This window comes from Tribolium castaneum, chromosome 5, assembly GCF_031307605.1.
Source record: "Tribolium castaneum strain GA2 chromosome 5, icTriCast1.1, whole genome shotgun sequence".
Classification (NCBI taxonomy): domain Eukaryota; kingdom Metazoa; phylum Arthropoda; class Insecta; order Coleoptera; family Tenebrionidae; genus Tribolium; species Tribolium castaneum.
In genome coordinates this window covers 13,418,299-13,441,194 of record NC_087398.1, presented here as the reverse complement: position 1 = coordinate 13,441,194, position 22,896 = coordinate 13,418,299, and the positions used below count along the sequence as shown (strand labels likewise).

The following is a 22,896-nucleotide window of genomic DNA, read 5'->3' as shown; positions in this document are numbered from 1 at the left end:
CTTTTTGTGACCCTGTATTATGTGAAATATATATTGTTCCTTTTGTTTTTTTTTAAAATACTTACACTATTTACAAAAAACGAATTTTACCAAGAAAAAATTAATACGACTTAGTTTTCTGTTTATAGAATATATGATCACTAAAATATATGCCACATTAATCTATCGTGTCTATTAGCTGTTTAAAAACTACAAAAACGTCAACGTCGCATTTTACCAAATAATTTTTGTAAATAAGATTGAAAAAATTGTGAAATAGTTTATAATAATCAGATCTCTTATTGAAAGTCTAAACTACATTAGCTATTACTTTTTTGAAGTGCATGAATAATATACAACAGCAAATTTTGAGAGAAAATGCGACGTTGGCGTCTTTATAGTTTTGAAACAGCTAATAGTTTTTTTAATATGTTTACCAAAAATTTTGAAAAATTGTTTTTGGTGTCAAGTTTGGCGTTCGTTATTTTTGTGATAATCTAATTGTTAAACATCTTGTGTGCTTTCAAATATCGTCAAGTGAATGCAGATTAAGCCCAAAATAACTTTTGTTTTGTTTGTAATAAAATTAGCTTAACAAAACTTGAGAAACTTAAGCGATGAAATGGTGAACGTTTTCCATCATGATTTAAAGTCTTACTGAAAGAGGTACCAAAGTTTTTGGCATAAAAATATTTGATTATTGCTGTTTACAACAAGAAAAACAGACACTGATCGATTAAAAAAAGAAACAATCAGTGTCGAAAAAAAAATTTATAATTTACTTTAATTTAAATTAGGCCCAAACAATTTTTTCTGTTTGTTTTTACGTTAGACTTCGTTCTTTAAATAAAGTTTTATTATAATAATTGTAGTTGAAAATATTTGTAAAAATGGTGGATGCGCCGGGAAAATGTGGTTAAAATTTTTTTTGCCGGTCTGTGGCAGTTAATCTTTTCTGGAGCATTCTGGCCAAGTTAATTGTGCCTCCGTAATAAAGTTCAAAGAATCCCGCTCTAACCGCACGATAATCCATCTTCCACACACAACAAATATTGATTTTCCTAAACTGTGTCTAGAACTTTGTCAAGCAAGTTCTTATAAACCCCAACCTGAGATTGTTAAACATGTTAAAGAAACCATTAAGAAGTTTTAATTAAAATAGATCCTTTTTAACAAATTTATCTTGTCGGAAATTATTAATCTGTTTAAATGAAAACTTAATTTACTAGCGAATTCTTACCTCTAACGTAAGAAATGTGACTAGAATAAAGTAGGAAATAATTATCAGGTACACCTCGTTCATCGCAGGCTTGGAGAGAACCGCTAAAAGAACTGTAAACGAGTTGTAGTTACGGCTCGAATTACTCTGAGGGACTTACCTCCATAAATTGCAATACAACAGCCGGACGTGCAAATGAGTACAAGTGATTTGTCTAATCGGAATGAGTGTTCTTGAAGTGTATCTGTTTCTGAGTGGTGTACCATTACGATATCAATAGCAGCGAAGAGGAGAAAGCCGACGCATAACAAGAGTAGGAGAGATATCAAATTCGTCATATTGCTTTGATTCATTTTTAGGAAATATCGCTGGTATAGCATTTCAACCTGAAACAAGAATCAAATATTTCACCAGACTTAATTCAAAACAATTTCTGCACTACTCGGATTGAGAAGTTTCAAAGTAAAGAAAGGCTTTGCAAAGAAAGATATAAATTCGGAGAGGAAGGGAGTGAATGCCTGTTCAAAATTTTATTCGGCGACTAACTTTCTCACAGCATTTGTTGTACTTTAATTTAGCGATTAAAAAGTTTAATGAAGAAGTGTGATTTTATGTTAATCCTTTTCCTGTGCAATTTCGCCCCAAATGGAGTTTTAATATTAATTAATGCTTACACAAAGTAATGGGATCTCATTTCCTCGAGATAAGGAGACAGATGCCATTTCAACTCGGCTTAAGAATTCCAGCATTGTTCTTTCCATATCATATTTGCAAATTAAGCAAATAAAAACATTCCGTGTTTAAGTGTAAATAAAAACTGTAAAGGCTGTAAGGAGGCAACAATTTTTTAGTTTGTTAAAAAAAATTAGGCTCCATTTGTTGCCAGGTTCTCTGTTAAAGGTTAACAACTATGTAGGTCACATAATAAGAAAAGTTTTTCCTTGTTGAAAACCTATTAAAAGAGAAGACGCCACTGAAGCTTTTGCTGTGCAGAAGTATTTTTTTAAATTATACAGGATTATTCTTTTATTTATCCTGTGTAAATTGACTCAGTCAGCTTACCATCGAATTTTCAACTTCTTGAATGAAAATGGTGAGCAAATTAAACATTTATATCAATTAGTAGTACAACTTTATCGCATTTTTAAAAAAGTTTACTCGATTAAAATTAGAAATAATCAGCTAAAATTCGTTTTTACGATTACATCAAAAAGTTGATAAAAGTCACTATAAAAATCGATGTTCTTTTGATTAGCATTAAATAAACAGGGTGATTCTTTTTGAAAAAACTGTGCTGTATAAATTTTTCAAATTTTTCAAAAAATGATACTAATCTTAAAAATTGACAGATTTCAAAAGACTCTTCGAACTTTTGATTATCAAATGTAAATAAAAATATTCATTAAGTCAAAGCGTTCAAAAGCTGTAATGTTTCGAATGAACCCCTGCAAATAAAAAGTTAGCAAAAAAAATTAACATACTCGTACATTAAAAACTATAACAAATAATTACTAACAATTAGAATACATTTTTACTCATTTCAAAGTTTGCGCCAATTTCTAGTACTTTTGGAAGTTCACCCTGTTTAAAAATAATTTAGTTAAACTCAGAAAGGTCGATTTGGATTGTAATAGTATATTACATACCGTAAACTGTAAGTGCGATTTTTTTTGTCGAGAATGCAATATTGAGAAACCGAGAGTACTGAGGGTTTACTAAGCGTTTGAGACCAAACAAAAAACTTAGAGTTTATGGTTATTAAGCTAATATTTCCAGCAATACCTGCACAAATAAGAAAAAATAGAACATTTTTATTTTGTATTTCATTTATATATTTTTGTATTTTTTGCATTTATTTTGTATTTTTTATGTATTTTTATGAAAAATCAATAAACGTGTCAGATTGTTGTTAAATTAAAAATTTGGGTAGGGTTTGTTTTGCGTTAGATTCAAAACAAAAAACATCACTTTAAATCAACATTTGTTGTAAAATCAACGCTTCAACACTGTTCTGAAGGTATTTCAAGTGGCATACGTTGGTATGTAATATTTACTTACAGCCCACGGACTGTAAGTAAAATATTATTGTAGGGTAACCATGGAAACTTGCACCTGACTAAAAAGTGCCGCTTACAATGAAAGACATTTGTCAGTGAATGGTGACTTACAGAACAGGTATTGCTAAAACAAAATTTCATTACTATATTAGATGTTAAAAAGTTTCTACTGAAGGTTAAAGAAGAATCATCTTGTATATTCCTAATTAATGCAGAAAGTTACAAGCGTGGACCTAATTTTTATCCTAGCTTCCTTACGGCACCGCAACTTTCCCACTAAACTACAAAAAGCTCCGAGAATTGTGCCAACTTAATGAAGCGCAGAAAGAGAAACTCAAGCTTTATAACAAAGTTTCAAACACCATCAATTTTTTGCTGTCACAGCAAAACGTAAGCTTTCTTATTGCGTAATACTATTATTAGACTTGCAATTTGGAATATTTAAAATTGAAGCAAAAATTTTCCAAGCTGGAAAATTTCAATCAAACTTTGGCAAACTCGTCACCGAAATGTCGTTTCCAATCAGAGGGAGGACTCACCTGTTCATTTTGAAACTGATGAGTACTAAATAATTTCTTAATGAGTCTTAGAAGTTTGTCGAAAAAACCTGTCGATTGCTTCGGGATCGAAGACACAAGTAATTCTGCTTCGACTTCATGATTTTCTAAATCTGGACTTGAGTTCGGGGCTGAACCGTTTTCTTTCGCTGGAGGCGTCCGAGACACACTGCCAACCTGCAAAAAACGCAAAGACAATCACTTAGCCTGGCTTCATCTCGTAACAGATTAAAAATTAGACAGTTGTAGCAATCTGGAAAATGGCTCGTGGAAGATTAATCGCCAGAAGCGGAGATTTTTTGCTAATCAATAGAAATTCGATTGATATATATAGATAAAATGTCTTTGGTTTTTAGTTATCACTTAGCAGGACGCAAATTACACTAATCTACAACGAAATTCTACTTTAAATAAAATTAGTGTAAATATGAAGATTTATCATGGTTTTATTAATCTTTTTTTCTCAAAATATTTTTTTGTGATCTACTATTGCTTTTACGCTACTTCAATACATTTAAATAGTATCTGTATGTACATATGAAAACGATTTCAGTTGATAGGAGTACAAAAAAGCTGAGAGCTACACAGGAAACCATTCGAGATTTTTTCTTTGTATAAAGTTCTGAAATATGTCCTTTAAAAAATAATATTTTTTACTCTTACTTTGATTCCTTTTACAGAAAATTTTTGCGTAGTAACGTATCGATAAATATAAAGAAAGTTTTCATGAGGAAATATTACAGATGTACAAGAGATGATACAAGAAGAAACAGTCAGAAGATCGTTAGAATTAATAATAGCTCATTTTTGTTGGTTAAAATTCTAATGAAAAATAAGAAAAAAAATTACAAAAAAATTATATTAAATGTAAAACTACTCCGATAAGGTATCAAGTGTATTCCAGCCACTTGTAAATACAATTCATCTTTTCTGAAATACAAATGACTAAAATGACTGATAATAATAATAATAGTAATAATTTTATAGAAAAAAAAACCACGTAAACTGTAGTTCTAGTTGGATTTTCTTTGCGTAAAAAATAAATAATTTAAATTTTTATTTAAACTCTGTAGGACAAAGTCTAGCCGAAAGCTATTCAACACAACCCCCAAAATAATAATAAAAAATATAAAACTAATCAAAAATAAAAATAAACAAACGAATACAGAGAAAAACTAAAAAGTGAAAAAACAAGAAGTGAAAAAAAAACAGCTCCATGTAATAAGCTAGCAAGGAGGCCAATAACTCAGTATTGTCAATATTTTTTTTAAAAGTCACGCTGTATATACCGAGTGCTCAAAAACCGGCGCACCAACTCATTGGAATGTGGTAGAGAATTGCTTACATATAAAGGTAAAATTAAAAAAAATTCTTTGTATTAAAATTATTGATAAATAACGAATTTTAATTAAATGATATGTGGCAACCTTGTCTAACAGTCATAATCGCAATAGAACTTAATCAACAATAAAAATAAATTATTTTTGAAACGGTTTCCTAGGTAATAATTCCCAGTGTTGACACATCTACAAATTGTGATTTTTTTTGACGAATTTTATTTTTTTTAATTAAAAAATCTGCTAAAGTCTGATAGGAAATTTAAAAATAATTATTCATTGTTGTGTTAGGGAACGATTACTTAGTGTGAAACATAAAACTATTAAAAAATAATGAAAACTGAAAAAGTTTACAAAATAAGTTTGTAGCTCCATATTTTTTAAAATATGACATTAGGAATTTTTTCAAGATTTTTTCCGTGATCTACACATGCTTCTCAACAGCGTACCACTGAGTAGGTGCGCCAGTTTTTGAGCACCCTGTATAATTAATAAAAAAGACTTAAAATTAAATGAAATGTAAAAAGAATAAAAATGAAAATAATTTTTTATATATTCTCTTAAACTCTTGTATGATATTGCTGCCCCTAAGCATCTTAATTATTTCTTTTTCTCCAATAAATGTTAAAATACGAAACTGAAATCTTCAGCATTATCACTTGTTACCTTTAATTTTAGACTTCTACAATTGTAAAAAAATCAAAAGTGCGCATTTGTGTAACTGTGACATAAAATAAACTATAAAATAGTTCACTTTTTTCCTGTTGTATTTCTACAACTTTCTTGGAACATAAAAATAGTTTGTGATGTGGAAAATATCAAATTTCTTTTATAAAGTGCCATACATCACAAATCTTTTTATTATTATATATATTATAATAATATATTAATATACAGGATGATTCAAAAGTACCGGACAATATCTCGGGTGCTGATAAAGCACATTAAAATGAATTAAAAGTTTCGATGACAAAAAGTCTTTTTCATGAGATATTATATGAATAGCTCTTCAAAGTTAAATTTTTAACTTTTTAAATTAAGTTTTTGGTATTGCAGATCATATTTTTGACTTTAGTTAGCGGCAAGGACAGCTCTTGAAACATTAAACAAATACCTGGTAAAAAAAACAACAATTAATGTCTTATGATGTACAAAACAATTAAAAAACGTTCAAATTTAACAATAAATTAAATTCGACATCATAGGAAACAAAAGAGCAAAAATCGATACTGTCGTTGTTAAGAAAAACTAATTAAGAAATATGTCAAAATTAAGCTGCTTGAAAAAATCTGACTTCATTTTTGTGCTTAACTAAACGTTTTTTATTACGAGAGTTTGTCCGTCACTTTTGAATCACCCTGTATTATAATAATAAACGGGATACGGGTGCTCAAAAATCGGCGCACCAACTCATGGTGTGTGAATGTGATTGCTAGTAATGTGGCAACATTGTCTAACATCGAAATTGCAGAATTGCAAAATTTGATCAACAATAAAAAAGAATTATTTTTGAAACGGTTTCTCAAGAAATAATACTCAGAGTTGACATCTCCACAAATTTTTAATTTTTTGATTAATTTTAATTTTATTAAATTCAAAAAACTACAAAAGGCTGATTTTCAATTTAAAAATAATTACTCATCATTATGTTAGGAAAAGATTATTTAGTGTAAAACATAAGAACAGTAAGAAGTAAATGAAACTGAAGACGTTAACAAAATAAGTTTGGAGCTTCAGATTTCTTAAAATATCACTAATACACTATAAATAAGCTTCACAAGAACGTAGCACTGAGTTGGTGCTCCAGTTTTTAAGCACGCTGTATAGACAAACAGTATTTTAGTTGTTTTAGTTTAGTTCGTAGTTAAAACTTAACTGGAAAATAGAAAAAGGAAAATAACTTTTAAAATGAATTTTTGAGTTTTAGAACGAATTATAACATTTGTTGTAAAATGTTGTCACAGTCATTAAATTTACAGATATAGTATTAAGAGAAATCAATTTATTTAAAAAAGTTATTACAAAAAAACTTCATGTGATACATAACTTTTGCAATTATGTTTCGGTTCAGAAGCATCAAATTTATGATTATATTTCGCGCCTCGTCCTCTAGATCACTATGTAGTATACCCATTTCCGTTAGATGGTAGCACACACTTCAAAGCAAATAAATTTGCGCGCCCTGTCACCTGATACTCCCTCTCGCGGCGCTTTGTCATTACTCATTTGTGTGTCGGATGGTGCACATCGTTTTCGGAAAATGGGTAGTAAAAAAAACGGAAACGCAGTTCGTCTTCGAGCTCATCGGACTCGTCGGAGGGCTCTGACCTGGTCGTCATTCGCAAACAACTCAAGAAGGCCCTAAAAGACGTCAAACGCCTTACCGGTAAGAAAAGGTTGAAAGAAAATCGCCGCCATTATAGTACACGTAACCAACCACGTGGAAGCGATACCAGCTCAAATCGCTCCTCAAGCAGCAAGGGGGAACGTTCCACATCTCCGGACTCGGAGAAATCAGTGCAGGGTGAGTCTCAGAAATTATTTTGAAGGTTACAGTGCCTGTTGCACGACTTTTCATTACGTAACTCAACGAGTTTTGAGTAACCTACAGAATGGAATCACATCACACTCAACGAGTTTTTGAGTGTTCAATGCGACTGTAAGTTGGACTCAACGAGTTTTGAGTACCCAATGCAATGCAAATAACTCAACGAGTTTTGAGTCTCCAATGCTATGCAATTGTCTCAACGAGACTTGAGTAACTTGCATTGACGCAGACGGGCGGGAGCCTCACTCAACGAGTTTTGAGGAGGGCGCGAATATTACCCAGTCTTGGACTCTTCCGTCCTTGTTTCAAATCCAGTCAACGAGTTTTGATTGGTAACTTGTGCCCAACGAGTGTTTCCTTGGTTTTTCCCGTTATTTTTGCCCTTGGGATAACGAGAGCTAACCTTAAACCTTGTTGTCCTCTTCCAGGGAATGAGGAGGATAAAACCCTCAAGAAATTGCCGCCAGAAATCCGGAAAATGCTGGGATCTCAAAGCCCCCCATCGGAAATGATGGGAAAACCCATTCACGAAGAAGTGGCGCAAGTTTGGGAGCAAACCTTGCAGAAAGGCCTGGACACGGAAGAAATCAAAGATTTGTTACAAAAATATCCTCCAATCGCAAATTGTAAGTTGGTCCAAGCCCCAAAATTGAATGCGGAAGTGAAAAGGGCCATAACGCAGCAGCATTCCGAACGGGACGAGAGACTTGCCCACGTGCAAGCTCAATTGGGCGCCGCAATGGGGGCGGTTGGTACTGCCCTTACTTTCTGTCTTCAAGAAGAAGGAGGGACCACCTCACAGCTAATCGAGTTACTGGGTGACGCGGGGAAACTCCTGGCCTCCGTCCACTTTGCTGAGTCCCAATCCCGTAGAATCCTGGCTTCAGCAGGCATTAATAAAACCTTTAAATCAACACTGACGGAAACACCGGTCGACGGGTGGCTTTTCGGTGATAACCTTAGCGAGCGTATGAAGACGACTCGCGCCCTCGAAAAGACATCCGAGGAATTAAAGATACCTAAAGCAAAGATCAACACCGGAAAGACTCAATATAATTTAAACTCGAAGAGTCTGCCTCGCCAATACTCCCAGAGCCGAGGCAGACACAATCAATCGCGGAGCAAACGACAACCGAAGACGGGGAGAGAAGACCAAACGCGACGCAATCCTTATTATCGGCCTCGAACGTCGAGAACCGAACCTCCGAGGAGGAAACATTAAAGGTAGGGTCGTACTGCGGTCGCTTAAAGTTTTTCACCGATCAATGGCGTCAAATAACTTCGGACCCTACCATTTTATCATGGACACAGGGGTACGCCATACCCTTTCACCAAAAACCGTATCAAGAAAGACCTCCAAAAGAACGCGACTGGTCTTTCAAGGAGAAATCTATCCTTCAAGTTCAGCTAAACAAATTACTAGATTGTGGAGCAATTCGGCAGTGCACGGCCGAGCCAAAGCAGTTTGTATCAAATGTTTTTCTTGTGCCCAAGAAAAACGGTGCTAGTAGGTTAATTCTTAACCTAAAACAGCTCAATCACTTTGTAGAAACCACCCACTTTAAAATAGAAGACCACAAGGTGGTTTGCAAATTGCTTTCTCGAAACTGCTTTATGGCGGTGATAGATCTTAAAGATGCTTATCATCTCATTCCCATCCAAAAGTGCCACAGAAAATATCTTCGCTTTACCTTCCTAGGTAGACTTTATGAATATACCTGTATGCCGTTCGGCCTCAGCACAGCACCGTATGTCTTCACCAAATGAAACCCCTAGTAGCGTATTTAAGATCTCACAATCTTCTGTCGGTCTTATACCTCGACGATTTCTTGCTAATGGATAACTCATATTTGCAAAGCTTACACAACATATCAATGACCTGCAAAATGTTGGAAGGACTGGGTTTTCTTATTAACTATGAAAAGAGTCAATTGACTCCCAATCAGACAGTTCGTTATCTCGGTTTCATCTACGACAGTTCCAATATGACGGTGAGACTTCCGCTAGACAAACAACAATGTATCACTAAGCTTGCAAAGAAGGTTAAAAGACAGTCGCAATGCTCAGTTAGGGAGTTCGCAAAAATGATTGGTACGTTAGTAGCTGCATGTCCGGCTATTAGCTATGGTCAGTTGTATACAAAGTCATTAGAACGAGCTAAATATTTAGCGTTGAAGAACACTCACGGCAATTACAGTCAAATTATGTTCATTCCGCAATATGTTAGGGAGGATCTTAACTGGTGGGAGGTCCATATTTCTTCCCGCAAGTCTCTTTTGCCCCCAAAATTTGTACTAGAAATTTTTAGTGACGCCTCGCTCTCAGGCTGGGGGATCTTTTGTGGAGGGGAGTCCACACATGGTCATTGGAATGAAAAAGAAAGATCAAAACATATTAATTTTCTGGAGCTGTTGGCAGCAAGCTTTGGTCTCAAATGTTTTGCTAAAAACCTATCGGGGTGTTGCGTTCTTCTGCGGATTGACAATACTACAGCAGTCGCCTATATTAACAGAATGGGGGGTGTTAAACACCCACATCTTCATGCGTTGGCCAAAGAAATTTGGCAGTGGTGTGAAGAACGAAAATTGTGGATATTTGCATCCTATATCAAATCCTCTCATAACACCGAAGCCGATTGGGAGTCTCGGCGGTTATCTCCGGAAACAGAATTTGAATTGGCACCATACGCCTTCAGAAAGATTTGCACATTTTTCCAAATTCCCGAAGTCGATTTATTCGCGTCTCGCAATAATACTAAGTGTAGAAGATTCTTTTCCTGGTTCCGAGACCCAGAGGCAGAAGTAGTGGATGCCTTTACGGTCCCCTGGACAGACTTAAAATTTTATGCTTTCCCCCCTTCTCCTTGGTAGCTCATTGTCTACAAAAAATTGTTTCTGACCGAGCACGAGGCATTCTAGTGGTGCCATACTGGCCAACACAGCCTTGGTTTCCAATTTTTACATCACTTCTCAGAAAAGAGCCAATTTTCTTTGAACCCGATACTAACTTACTCCTTACTTCACACAGAGTACCTCACCCTCTGCATCAGAAGCTTTCCCTGGTGGCAGGACTCTTGTCGAAAAAGGTTTAAGGAAACAAGGCGTCCCTCGCGAAGCTACGAAGGTAACCCTGTCTTCCCTCGCCAAAGGCTCTCTGAAACAATACACCTGCGAGCTAAAGTTATGGTGGGAGTTCTGCCAAAGGAATGGTCACAACTGCTTGGACTTCACGGTTCAAAACATTTTAACGTTCCTATCCTGTCGTTTTCATCAAGGAGCTTCGTACAATACGCTAAACACGTGCCGCTCTGCACTGGCCTTGCTGTTATCACCCGAAGTGGGGAAGGATCATCGTATAAAGCGTTTTCTGAGAGGGGTCTACAGAATAAAACCCTCGAAACCCAAATATGACGTAACGTGGGACCCCGCAGTGGTCTTAGATTATTTCGAACGCTTGGGGGCCAACCAAGAGTTGAGTTTGGAGCTCATAACACGGAAATTGGCTACTCTTATGGCGCTTGTCACTGCCCACCGAGTACAAACATTGGCTGCTATCAGAATTAATAATATCCTTTTCTCTGCGGAAGGAGTAGAAATTAGAATTCCTGATGTCATTAAAACATCTGGTCCCCACAAATTTCAACCACTGCTAAGACTCCCGAAATTTAAGAAAAAACCGCTGCTCTGTGTCGTTAGTACTCTTTCATGTTATCTCGAAAGAACCGAGCTGCTCCGGTCGTCTGGTGAGACTCGACTGTTTTTGACCCACCGGAAGCCATTTCATCCAGCATCAACGCAGTCTCTGAGTCGATGGATTAAAATGGTGCTAGCAGAAAGTGGAGTGGATACCTCAATATACACGGCGCACAGCACCAGACACGCAGCCACTTCAGCTGCTGCGCGAAAAGGGATAAGCCTCGATTTAATTAGGAAAACAGCCGGGTGGTCAGCAACCTCGAGAGTTTTTGCGACATTTTATAATAAGCCTCTCATTCATAAAGAGATTTTCGCCAATGCAGTTCTCACGTGAACCCTATGAATATTCCTTTACATTTTATACTTAAGGATTGTTCTTTTTGTTGTAATGCTACCTTTACCAATCTTGTAATTTCTTGTAACAATATAGAAAATTATTGAGAAAACGAGATGTGCTTGTTGCAACAGCTTTAAACATCTACATAGTGATCTAGAGGACGAGGCGCGAAATATAATTATAAAATTAAACGAACTTACCCAAGTGAAGTTCAATTTTAATTATATGAAGCGCCTCGTCCGAATAGATCACTCCCTCCCGATCTATACAGACCCAATTTTTTCCCGTGATCTATTCAGTGTTGCAACATCACCGACAGCTTTGAAATAATGACAAAGCGCCGCGAGAGGGAGTATCAGGTGACAGGGCGCGCAAATTTATTTGCTTTGAAGTGTGTGCTACCATCTAACGGAAATGGGTATACTACATAGTGATCTATTCGGACGAGGCGCTTCATATAATTAAAATTGAACTTCACTTGGGTAAGTTCGTTTAATTTTATAATAATCACGCATAGTAATAAGCAGGAGTAAAAAATAATTTTTGCAGACCGGTGTTATTAATTTATCAATTAACACTCTGGCAACAACAACGCGAGCACTTACCGCTATCAGACTTGATGAAAGACTTCCTTTATCCTTTGAACTAAAGTGCTCAATCACCTGCCAATTACTCTTCCTGGTACCCTCGCCCGCGGCCACCGGAAGAGGGCTTGTGTTGGTGGTCGAAGGGGTTGAAAGGCCGCTGCTGTTTCCGGTTTCTGTGAGGGGTTCAGTACATGATCGAGGGTGTTGTTTCAGGCTAGTCCAACGGCGACCGCAGCCCCGTTTTAATGTACCACTTTCCTTGAAAAAATAAACGAAATCAACTTAGTTCAAGCTGCTTTCTTTGTGTGTCAGAGGCAATTTAGACGGTGTTTGCATTCAGCAATGTGAAGAATTTAATAAAACCTTAAAAATTTTGCGTCAGAACAAAGAACGATAATTGAAAATAAAAATGAAACTTCGGTAACAATTTTCAACAACGTCGACTCACATTACCACAGTGATTTATCTCATTTGAAATTTAAACTTGGCCAAAACGTTTCACAAAATTGTCAATTACAGAAAAAAATCGTGAACGAAATCGTACTTTTAATTAATTTCACGCCGAGTTACTTTCGAGTAAATTAATCATTCAGGTCAACGGCTGATTGAGTCTCTTGAAAAAAATCTAATTACTGTTATTTCAAATATTACCAAAGAAGTCCTAACAAGCCCGCCAATTATATAATTTACATCAAAGTCAAGAGTCTGTCGACATTTGATTATTTGATTTGAATTTTCCACCTCAGTGATTTTTTTGATTAAAATTTTAGTTTTATTGCGAACAATTTCCAAGATTCGTAATTAAATAAATAAACGCCTTGCGAACATTTCAGCCAAAATAAAATAAATCCGATACAAATCATTAAACTTTAAACTAAGCCGCTGATAAAACAACTAAAAGTTCCAACCAAAATTAACTTCAGACTTTGAAAACATTGAATTCAATTGAGGAAAGCTGTTTTCGCGACGCCAATTTACTATGGCAAAAAGTGTCGATTGAAGCAACATTGGAATTTCAATTGGACACTAATAAGTGAAGCGTAAAAGTGATAAGATGCAAAACCTTTTCAGGGTTTGAAACAATATTTTTTTCGCTCCACAGACACCCTTCGCCAGAAAAAATTAATGACTTAAAAGGGTTTTAATCCGATGTTTTTGCGACCGTCCAAATGCTGGATTCCTTGTTTGGATTTTGCGAAAGAAAGCAAAAATGTAATATGTAAAATTCCAGTCTTTAAAAATGTACAAAGGCGAATATGAATCCTGAAATTAATTTCAGATTCCTGAAATACCCTGCGCTTGTGTTTTTCCCCAGCATAATGCCCACCTGCAATTAAATTTCGAGAGTGTTAAACAAGATAATAAAAAAGTACTTAGGAAAACGCATTGTTCAGTCCTTTTCGCAAGACCATCACCGTCTTATTGCGCTTTTTGCTCTCCTTTGATGTAATGCGATTTCAGTTTAAAATTTAATTACACAAAAGACAGTAAAGATTGCGAAAGTAGTTCCCCGAGACAAATTGTCTTTTATCACCTCATTTAATTATACACAAAGGAGCAGGCAAGGATTTGTGAGCCATCAAGGTGCAGTTCGTTAATTCCTCGACGAAAGAGATTTATTTAGAATATTGTAAATAAAAAGAAACGTCTCGGAAGTTTGGCAAACTCAAATTTCGCTTTTATACAATAATCGATCCAGTTATTATGTGTGACACAAAGGAAACAACTTACTCATGTTTTTCCGAGGATAACAAGCGACTTCTGGTGAGAACATCTGAGCTTTATGTAAAAAATATAATGGCTCGTTAAGGAAGTTACGTCAGGTGCACAGCAGGGAGGGAAATTTTGGAAAAGTTGCGTAAGGTTTTCCATTTTTTCTTAAGTAGCTTGAAGGGCTTGATAAAGGGGAGATTTACCTGACTTATGCCATTTCAAACTACTTTAACTAGTCAGGGCCGGATTACATCCATTGTTAGGCTTTATGCTAAAACTGTTTTGTTTATTCAGCTCTTTCATTAGAGATGGAAATTCAAACTAAACTGAGTTTGTGATATTTAATGGGAGAAAAGCTTTTGATCTAGGAAAGCACAAAATTGATGCGACTTCACGAAAGGTAGAAATAAGTAAAGCACTTTTTTCACCAGATTTTGCACTTGACGCAAATTCCTCGACTTCGCATCTAAACGGCAAAAAGTCATTTGCAGTCACTTAATTATTTTATGTATTCTAAGTCAACTGGCCAGGACAGGGTCCAGTCAGTGGCGCGCAATATAATTAAATACTCAATGTCATGAAAATTGCAACACCAAGAAGGAATTTGAATTTTTTGCCAAAATTTGGCACATATGATCGACTATTAGCGAGTAATAAATCATTAAAATTTGAACGAATTTAATCAGGTGGTAAGAGAGTTTTTAACATTTAAGTTCTTTTACTAAGCAAGTGTTATTCTTCCAATTTATTGATTTTCCAACTATCTTTGTATGCGTTTTTTTTTTTAAATTCGTTTTGGTTTAAGTGTTTTAAAAGCGCACTTAGGCCTGGAGACGACAAAACCTAAATTACTAACAAATAAAGAGTTTTGAAAAAGGAATGATTTTTAGATTACAAATAATTTTTCGTTTAGAGAAATTGGTAGTGATTTGAATAAAAATCGAAGTACCATTAAACGATGTCATCAGTTATGGACTCGAGGAGGCCCAGAATAGTGCGGAAGGAAAAGCATACCTTAAAAAAAAACAAATGAAGTCCAAAATGGTCGTCTTCGTATTATGGTAATAATTTAATTACAAGACAAATTTCTGTCCAATGGGTGGGTTTAAAAGTCGTCTTTTATCACTTCGGACTGTTTACCATCGATATTAATCATTTGGACTGTTTCCTGTTGGATTTACTTGGTATGGGAGAAATGGGCAAAAATGCATCCCTAAGCCTGCGACATCAAACTTTTATTTTGAAACTCCACGTGTTTAAACCAATGTATACAGTGTATATTTTCACCTGAGAATAACTACTTTGTGGTAGAAACACGTTGTCTTTCTAAATAAAAGTTTTTATGTGTCAGGTTTAGGCTGTGATTTTGCTCATCCCTCCCATAGATAGAAAATCCAACAAGAAGCAGTCCAAATGACCTAATTCGATAGTAAACGGTCAGAAGTAAAGTTCGACGACTTTCGAACTAAACTATGGCTCAGAATTTTTTAATCTACTTGAATTATTGCCATAATCCGAAGATGACCATTTTGGACTTCATTTGTTTTTTCAAAAAATCTGCTTCCTCTTCTCCGTAGTGCTGAGTCTTTTCTAATCAATGACTAACTAACATCGTATACTGGTACTTGGATTACTTTTTAAACAAATAGCAATTTCTCTAAATGAAAAAACCCCTATTCGAAGCCCTAAAATTGTGTTTTTATTTTAATTTGTTTAATTGTTGGTAATTTTTGTCAAACTCCAGACATATTTTCCTTTTTAAAACACTACAAACTAAACGAGTTAAAAAAACACTTTAAAAATTGTCAGAAACGCAAGAAGTTGGAAAAACAACAACACTTGCTGGTAAAAGAGTTAACTCCTTTACCACTTGATTAAAATGGTTCAATATTTAATCATTTATTACCTGCTAACAGCCTAACGTTTGCACCAAGTTTAGTCAAAAAATTCCTATTCCTTGCTACAATTTTTATGACACTGAGTATAATTTATTTGATCGTCCGGGTTGGAGGACAGGTTTTTTTAAACTGATTCTTATGCAAAATTTTCTGCTGATTTCAAATCCAAACTTAGTTTTTCGATTTCGATCTGTCTTCATAATGAAAAAGACGTTTCTGTGGAAATTTTTAAAAAACTCAAAATTGGTCAAATTTTGTTTTACCTCGACATATCTTCCTTCTGGATAAAGCTAGAAACTTTATTTTTTGCAAAAGATTGCCCAGTGAATGAAGATTCTAACGAATAGACAAGAATTTTACTTTGGACAAAAGAAAACTGAGAAAATTGCATTTTTCTTGTAACTCTTCATATTTGTGTAGTTAAATTTTCGAGATGCGAGAAATTTTTTTATCTTAAAATATAGACCTATAATCAAGATGAAATAAAGCTAATAGCTTAGATAAGTTTTGAGTGAAAGAATCATTTCGATATCTTTAACACTCAGCAAGTTATTGCAATTTAAAGTTACTGCGATATGGGCTTGAAGTGGCATTGCCGCGTAATTTCCTTTGTACTCGTCGTGTTGGCCAATTTTCTCAGTTTTCTTTTCTCAATACTAAAATTTTTGTATTTACGTTAAAAAATACATTCATTGAGCAATTTTTTGCAAAAAAAAATAAGTTTATAGATTTATTAACAAGGAAGATATGATGTAAATGAAATATTTGACCAATTTTAAGTTTTTCAAGAATTTTTATAAAAACGCGGTAACTCCAAATCGAAAAACTAAATTTGGATTAGAATTAAGTGCTTCCCGGACATAACCCACGAAAATTAATGTACGACACTGAACCGAAGGATCGCGGAAATCATAGGCCAGAACCGCAAGTTTGTTTTAAAAATTTTACCAGTTAACGGTTGACAATTTCAAGTTCAAACAAAAGCAGCTTTATTCCCAAGAGTCTACTACAGGTGCAAAAGTAATTTATTTTCCCTTTAACACACAATGTTGATGGAAAATAATGTTCAAAATACACCAATTTTTTTTCAGTTTTCAGGATTTTTTTCTGAGTTAAATAAAGCGCTTACAGCATTTTAAAACACTTTTGCACCTACAGCCCCAGTAGAAGAATATATGCTGTAAATAACTTTAAAAAACGTTACTTAAAACACCGAGGAAAATGGTTGAAATTCGACGCTTTTTAGCGTGGGTATTCTCCCTCTTAATAACAATTTGTAGGTATTATTTTAACTTACAATAACAACAGTTTGTTATTAAATAATTAACTCTGGTTCATCAACTAACAAATGTTTTTCATTATTTCGTTCGTAATAATCGTAAGTATGAATTTATAATTGTGAAGTTAAATTTTCTATTATTCCGTCCATCTAACTTTAGAATGATACACCAGCTTCCACTTTGTAGTTTGTAGATTACATTGTCACAGCCACAATCTTATTTTCCGGGCTTCTTATCTTGTAAACTGACTTGTTTTACTTATTTCCAAACATTTTTAAATGTAACTAGTATTATTTCCTAGTGTTATTTCAATCACAAATTAACGGAACTTAAATCAAATGATGACACAAACGGATAAAAATTTTATTAGTCTCAAATGTGTGTGAAATCGTTTCAATAATTTAATTGTAAAATCAACTGACATTTATGTAAAACCTGCTCTTCCTTTCATTCAAGGCTCCTCAAGTTCCTTCAAAAACGTGTTTTCTCATTTTGTGAGTTGAGTGATTGGTACAAATGCATAATGATATTGGTGAGCTGTGAACTGACCCCCATAGTTAATAATTTTAAGTTTTTGCAGGTTCTCATAAAATTGTGTTTCGTGTTTATTTGCTTCAGCTCAGCTGAAAAAAATGTCACTAAATCTAGCGCTGAAATTGAATCAGAAAAAGACCAGGAAATTCTTAAAGAAAGTATCCAACTTTATGGCTCGCCACGATCTATGAGTACGCTCGATTTGCCGGGACCTCGACTAACCAGAAGCAATTTAAATGACGTATCTACAGAAGTTAAATTTAATAATAGTGGAACAGGAAACTATAGTTTTGAGTAAAGCAAGTTTTTCTAATTAAAAACCGTATTGAGAATTATTGATTTAGGTTTTATGCAAAAACGAAAAAATTTGCCTATCTCGAGCGCTACGAAGTTGGGGAAATTAAAAAAATAGGCAATGAAACGATTCAAACGGTTCGAGGGCAATTCGCTGAAAGAATTGATGGAGGAAAAGAATTATTTTATATTAGAACTATTGGGTATACGGCCGACCAGAATGGTTACCAACCATTTTTACTTGACCTTTCAAAAGTTAAAACCACTTATATGCTCGTTTATGCAATTGCTCATTTAGTTGGGATTCCAATGGGACCAAAAATTGCGATTTCATCAACTGTGATAGCAACACTGACAGGAGGAAATTTGGGTTGAATATGTAAAGTGTAAAGTAACATAAATCCAAAATACCAAAAGTATTTATTTTTTAGAATTCTAATTGAAGAAGTAAGAATATTATTAATTCTTGACCTACGACAAAATCTACAAATGCGTAAACAACTATATTGCGGTTTAAGTTGTCCTTATTCTGTACAATTTCTACAATTAAAAACTTGTTTCCTGTTTCATTTTGAATTTATTTCATAAGTACGTACTATAAGTTTGATTTTGTTTTTTAATGAAATCAATGTTGTTTAGTCAATGTCTTGGCTACAGATGACTATAACTTAGGAGACGAAACGGATACAAAATCTGAACCCAAACAAGTAGTACGGCAGAGTAAAAATGAGGGCGCTTCGACCTTTTTACCGTCTCGGCAGTAAATTGTATTAAATTAATTAAAATCCAACCAATTTACTAAATATTTGGAAAAAAAATGCTGAATTGTTAAGTTTTGCACGCTTAACAGACTGACAGAAACTAATAACTAAAATTTACATAAGAAACATGAGAAAAAAATTATTAAAAAATTAATATTTGCACTTCATCCCATATTTTTCGAAACGCTGCGAATACTTTTAAAGATACAAGAAAAATGTTAGAAAGTTATTTGTAGAGAATTAAATTTCCCTTAAAAAAGTCCGCGAGACCATATTACTATCTACAAAGGTTTAGGCCCCAAAGACAATCAAAAACGCTCAAGCGACAGATTTGTTTCATTTTGCCAAGTAATTTAAACCTGAACCGTAGAAGATAGAAATATAGTGTCGCAGACTTTTTTATAGAAAATTTAATTCTGTACAACTTTGTTTCTTACACTTTTTTTGTATTTCCAACCGTATTTCCAGCGTTTTGGTAAATATGCAACGATGCGCTGAAAATTATCGCTTAGAATTATCAAATTGTGTTCCACCTTCTATTTTTACGAACGCTGCGAATACGGTTGGAGATACGAAAAAAGTGTAAGGAACAAAGTTGTAGAGGATTAAATTTTCTAAAAAAGAGTCTGCGACACCATATTTTTATCTTCAACGGTTTGGGTATAAATTAATTTTTCAATACTTTACCACCGCAAATCCGTCGCTTGAACGTCTTTGGACAACTTTGGGGCCTAAATGTTTAAAGATAAGAATACAGATTCGCGAACTTTTTTGGAGGAAATTTAATTCTCTATAACTTCCTATGTAACATTTTTCTTGCATCTGTAACCGTATTCGCAGCGTTTTGAAAAATATGAGGTAGAGAACAAATTGATAATAGTTTTAAATTTTTTAAAATATAGTTTGCATTATTTTTACATGCCTTACTATTGAGAATTTAATGCTCTATCTACTTGTATTTTTGTTTGTTTGCTATGTGTTAACCGTTATTCAAATACAACCATTTGTTCAGAAAACTTAAACCGTAACGGAACAACTCCGAGGATGGGAACGTTTTATTTGTTCGTTGTTTCGTATCCTAACCTTTAGCTATCCGTAGTCTTGGCTTAATATTTTTTGCGACATTTGAGCGAATGTCCACTGCAATGAGAGAATAATGAAGAAGATGTCGTTCAAACTTTTTATTGTTTTTGCTCATTCTGTTCACAAAACAAGCTTCTATCCTAAAGCGTTCCCTCCGATCAAACTACCCAACGCAGCAGAAGAGATCCCTTTTTTCGAATCAGGTACTGCTGTGGATAACACAAAACTTATAGATATCAGAAAAGGTCGATAGCCATTTTCGTCGGCCACGTAACCAATTGTTCGAACGACATGAACTCCGTCCTCATTCACATATCTCTCCTGGTATTGTCCTCTTACAGTCTGAATTTCATCATCGGTGCCCACATTTTTCAATTCGCCTATTTCATAACGTTTTAGACCAAACGAACTAAAGCTAAAACATATCGAAAACAAAACACAAACTATGTCGTGATTGCAGTTTATTCTCTCACCCGAAATAATAATTTCCTGACCCGTCATTAGTTGAATTGAACTTATGAGGATGCTTATTGTCGGGTTCATCGAAGAAACCTTTGATTGAAGGTATGCCGAAACTTTTGTAATCTTTAAAAGGGCCAAAATGAGTAAAGGCTTCCTTAGACACACGAGCTAATCGCTCTTGTGAGACGGAATGTTGTGGCCTTGCGTGAGTTAGAGACACGGAAATATATGTCAAAATTATAAAGCCCTGCAAGAAATTTTATAACTAAGTTGGGCTTAAGACAAAAGTTTTAATAATAATATAAATGTTTACCAGTTTCATGATGCTGGTTTCGTCAAAACCCAGTACCAACTGACATTCTCCGATTTCTACAATAACTCAAGCATTTTGAAGCTACCTCAAGGTTGAAGGTGTAAATATGCAAATAAAAATTTCCAAATTTTTTACTTTCATAAACTGCTTCTGCTTGCATATAAATTAAAAAATCTAAGCATATATAGTTTATTGACTGGCACAATTTTGTATAGGTAGTGGCGCCTTAAGTAAAATGATGTAATTTGTGGATTCCCATCCTGTCAGTATTTAATAACCCAGTGTGTCAAAAGTGTAATAAAAATAAGTCCTTAAGTACTGCATTGATATTACTCGACTTTGAAAACTTTAAACCCAAAAATCAAGTTTTTTTTCTTGTTTTTATTAAACAAGTACCAAATTTGGCTTACTTCTTAAAAAATCTTGCACAATAATTAAGTTTTTGCTAAATAAACGCTTAGAAAATGTAAATGATTGGTCATTTTTGACCAAATTTAATAATTTTTAATACAATTATTTAATTTGTTATTTAATCGTTATAACGGTTTATGCAGCAGTGTATATAAAAATGTTTAATCTTTGACAATTTCTTGCTTAAAAATCGGATACTATTTGAAAATTTAAAAAGTAGCTAAAAAGTGCTTATTTTCGCCAAATACATCATTTTACTGACGATTCTTTGCTTGGAAACATAAAAATTCACATAGAACACACAAAAAAACCTTATTCTAGCTCAAGACATTAATTTATGCATTAATTTAGTTGAAAACAATATGTTCAAGACAATTTTTTGCTTAAAGTCCAAATAACTTTGTAAAGGAAATCTGAAAACTGCTTACTTTGACCGGAAATACCAATTTCCAGACAATTTTTTGCTTAAAAACTAGAAAACTTTTATAGAAGAAGCAAAAAAGCTTTATTCTTGCTCAAAAGAACGACTTAAGCTTTAGCTTAGAAGGAAATGATTAATTTTAGACCATTTTTTCCTAGAGACAATAAACTTTTGCGAGAAATACTCAAAAACTACTAACATTATCTGAAAGGTGTTTTCCTTTATTTTTATTATTATTATTATTATTATTATAATTTTTTTTACACTGTTAATTTTATATTTTATATTTTATATTTTATATTTTATATTTTATATTTTATATTTTATATTTTATATTTTATATTTTATATTTTATATTTTATATTTTATATTTTATATTTTATATTTTATATTTTATATTTTATATTTTATATTTTATATTTTATATTTTATATTTTATATTTTATATTTTATATTTTATATTTTATATTTTATATTTTATATTTTATTTATTTTTATTTTTTATATTATTAAAATAAAAATTGTCAAACGTATAAAACTACTGTCTTTAATCAAGAACTACGATTCAAAAGTCATGTCCTTCTTTTAGTAATAAATAGTTTTTAGTTACGTGAGTGTGCATCTACTTTACCAAAATCGTGGTATAATTACCATCAAATTAAGAAAAACCCTGAGAAATTTATATTACCAATTATAAATTACGGTCTCATTTATTTTTAGCCATGTATCAACTCTACTTACAGAAAATTCAAAATAATTATTGTAGGCTAATTTTCAAAAACTTCAAAATATGATCACATTTCTCTTAAAATTAATGAACTAAAATGGTTAAAAGTTGATTATTATTTTAAATGTTTGATGTTTCACTCTATTTTGCTTACCTCAACAATTTGTTTTCTTTTTGTTTTATTATTTTTATAATTTTTTTTTATATAATTTTTTAATTCTTTTAATAGTATTCAAAACATATCTACTATTCTTTTAGTATTATTTAAAAATTATATTATTTTCTTAAATTAATATTATTTTTATCTTTTTTTTTGCATTTACTTCTAGTTTTGGTTTTATTTTGTGAGAGGTTAAGTAAAGTAGCGTTAGCTAGACTTCGCCTGATCACATTTTTTTTCTTAAATAAAGACTTTTTTATTATTATTATTTTTATTATTAACCAGTAATAAAGTACTAATAAATATAAATTTAAATTTTATTACTTACTCTGATGTGTTATGTACATTAGTCATAAAAAACAAATGATTTCATACAGAATGAATGCAAAAAAATTAAAATAGCCTCAAGCAGCAAATAATTGTCCATATTTTTCTAAAAAGATTATGATTGTAGTTATTAATTATTAATCAATTATTATTACAAAAGTAGTATATCATTTTTAACCCTCTTAATCAAACGCAA

The 22,896-nt window shown here is 33.3% G+C and overlaps 3 protein-coding genes and 1 non-coding gene across 9 annotated transcripts in view; 2 read left to right on the top strand and 2 right to left on the bottom strand.

Moving 5' to 3' along the window:
• LOC659486 (uncharacterized protein) overlaps positions 1-22,896 on the bottom strand; it is a 169,227-nt gene that overhangs the window by 33,255 nt on the left and 113,076 nt on the right. For all 4 annotated transcript variants that reach the window (XM_015979961.2, XM_064357139.1, XM_015979960.2 and 1 more), the window contains 4 exons: positions 12,335-12,574; positions 3,795-3,989; positions 1,359-1,584; positions 1,220-1,311 (listed from right to left, as the gene is read on the bottom strand). In XM_015979961.2, the coding sequence (XP_015835447.1) occupies positions 1,220-1,311; positions 1,359-1,584; positions 3,795-3,989; positions 12,335-12,574 (753 nt within the window). The remainder of the gene's footprint in view (positions 1-1,219; positions 1,312-1,358; positions 1,585-3,794; positions 3,990-12,334; positions 12,575-22,896) is intronic.
• On the top strand, positions 7,282-11,841 carry LOC135265263 (uncharacterized). 3 transcript variants are annotated; one of them, XM_064357141.1, is made up of 3 exons: positions 7,311-7,673; positions 8,126-8,921; positions 10,725-11,841. In XM_064357141.1, the coding sequence occupies exon 2, from the start codon at positions 8,176-8,178 to the stop codon at positions 8,917-8,919; it is 744 nt and encodes a 247-aa protein (XP_064213211.1). In that variant the 5' UTR covers positions 7,311-7,673; positions 8,126-8,175; the 3' UTR covers positions 8,920-8,921; positions 10,725-11,841. The 3 variants fall into 3 exon arrangements, with proteins under 3 accessions (XP_064213210.1, XP_064213212.1, XP_064213211.1); XM_064357140.1 differs by having other exon boundaries at positions 7,282-7,673; positions 8,126-11,841; XM_064357142.1 differs by having other exon boundaries at positions 7,306-7,673; positions 8,126-11,841.
• LOC107397924 (uncharacterized) lies at positions 17,639-18,604 on the top strand. Its single transcript, XR_010334468.1, has 4 exons — positions 17,639-17,739; positions 17,788-18,035; positions 18,086-18,414; positions 18,467-18,604. It is a non-coding gene; the product is annotated as an uncharacterized LOC107397924 (transcript).
• On the bottom strand, positions 19,963-20,790 carry LOC103314639 (uncharacterized). The gene is made up of 3 exons (XM_008201119.3): positions 20,655-20,790; positions 20,353-20,588; positions 19,963-20,294 (listed from the first exon to the last, which is right to left on the bottom strand). The coding sequence occupies exons 1-3, from the start codon at positions 20,661-20,663 to the stop codon at positions 20,015-20,017; spliced, it is 525 nt and encodes a 174-aa protein (XP_008199341.1). The 5' UTR covers positions 20,664-20,790; the 3' UTR covers positions 19,963-20,014.

Bases quoted from the DNA above. Each gene is read 5' to 3' on its own strand.
- LOC135265263 (XM_064357140.1), top strand. From the start codon at position 9,461: ATGAAACCCCTAGTAGCGTATTTAAGATCTCACAATCTTCTGTCGGTC.
- LOC103314639 (XM_008201119.3), bottom strand. The intron at 20,295-20,352 runs GTGAGAGAATAA...GATATGTTTTAG, and splicing joins TCAGGAAATTATTATTTCGG to CTTTAGTTCGTTTGGTCTAA.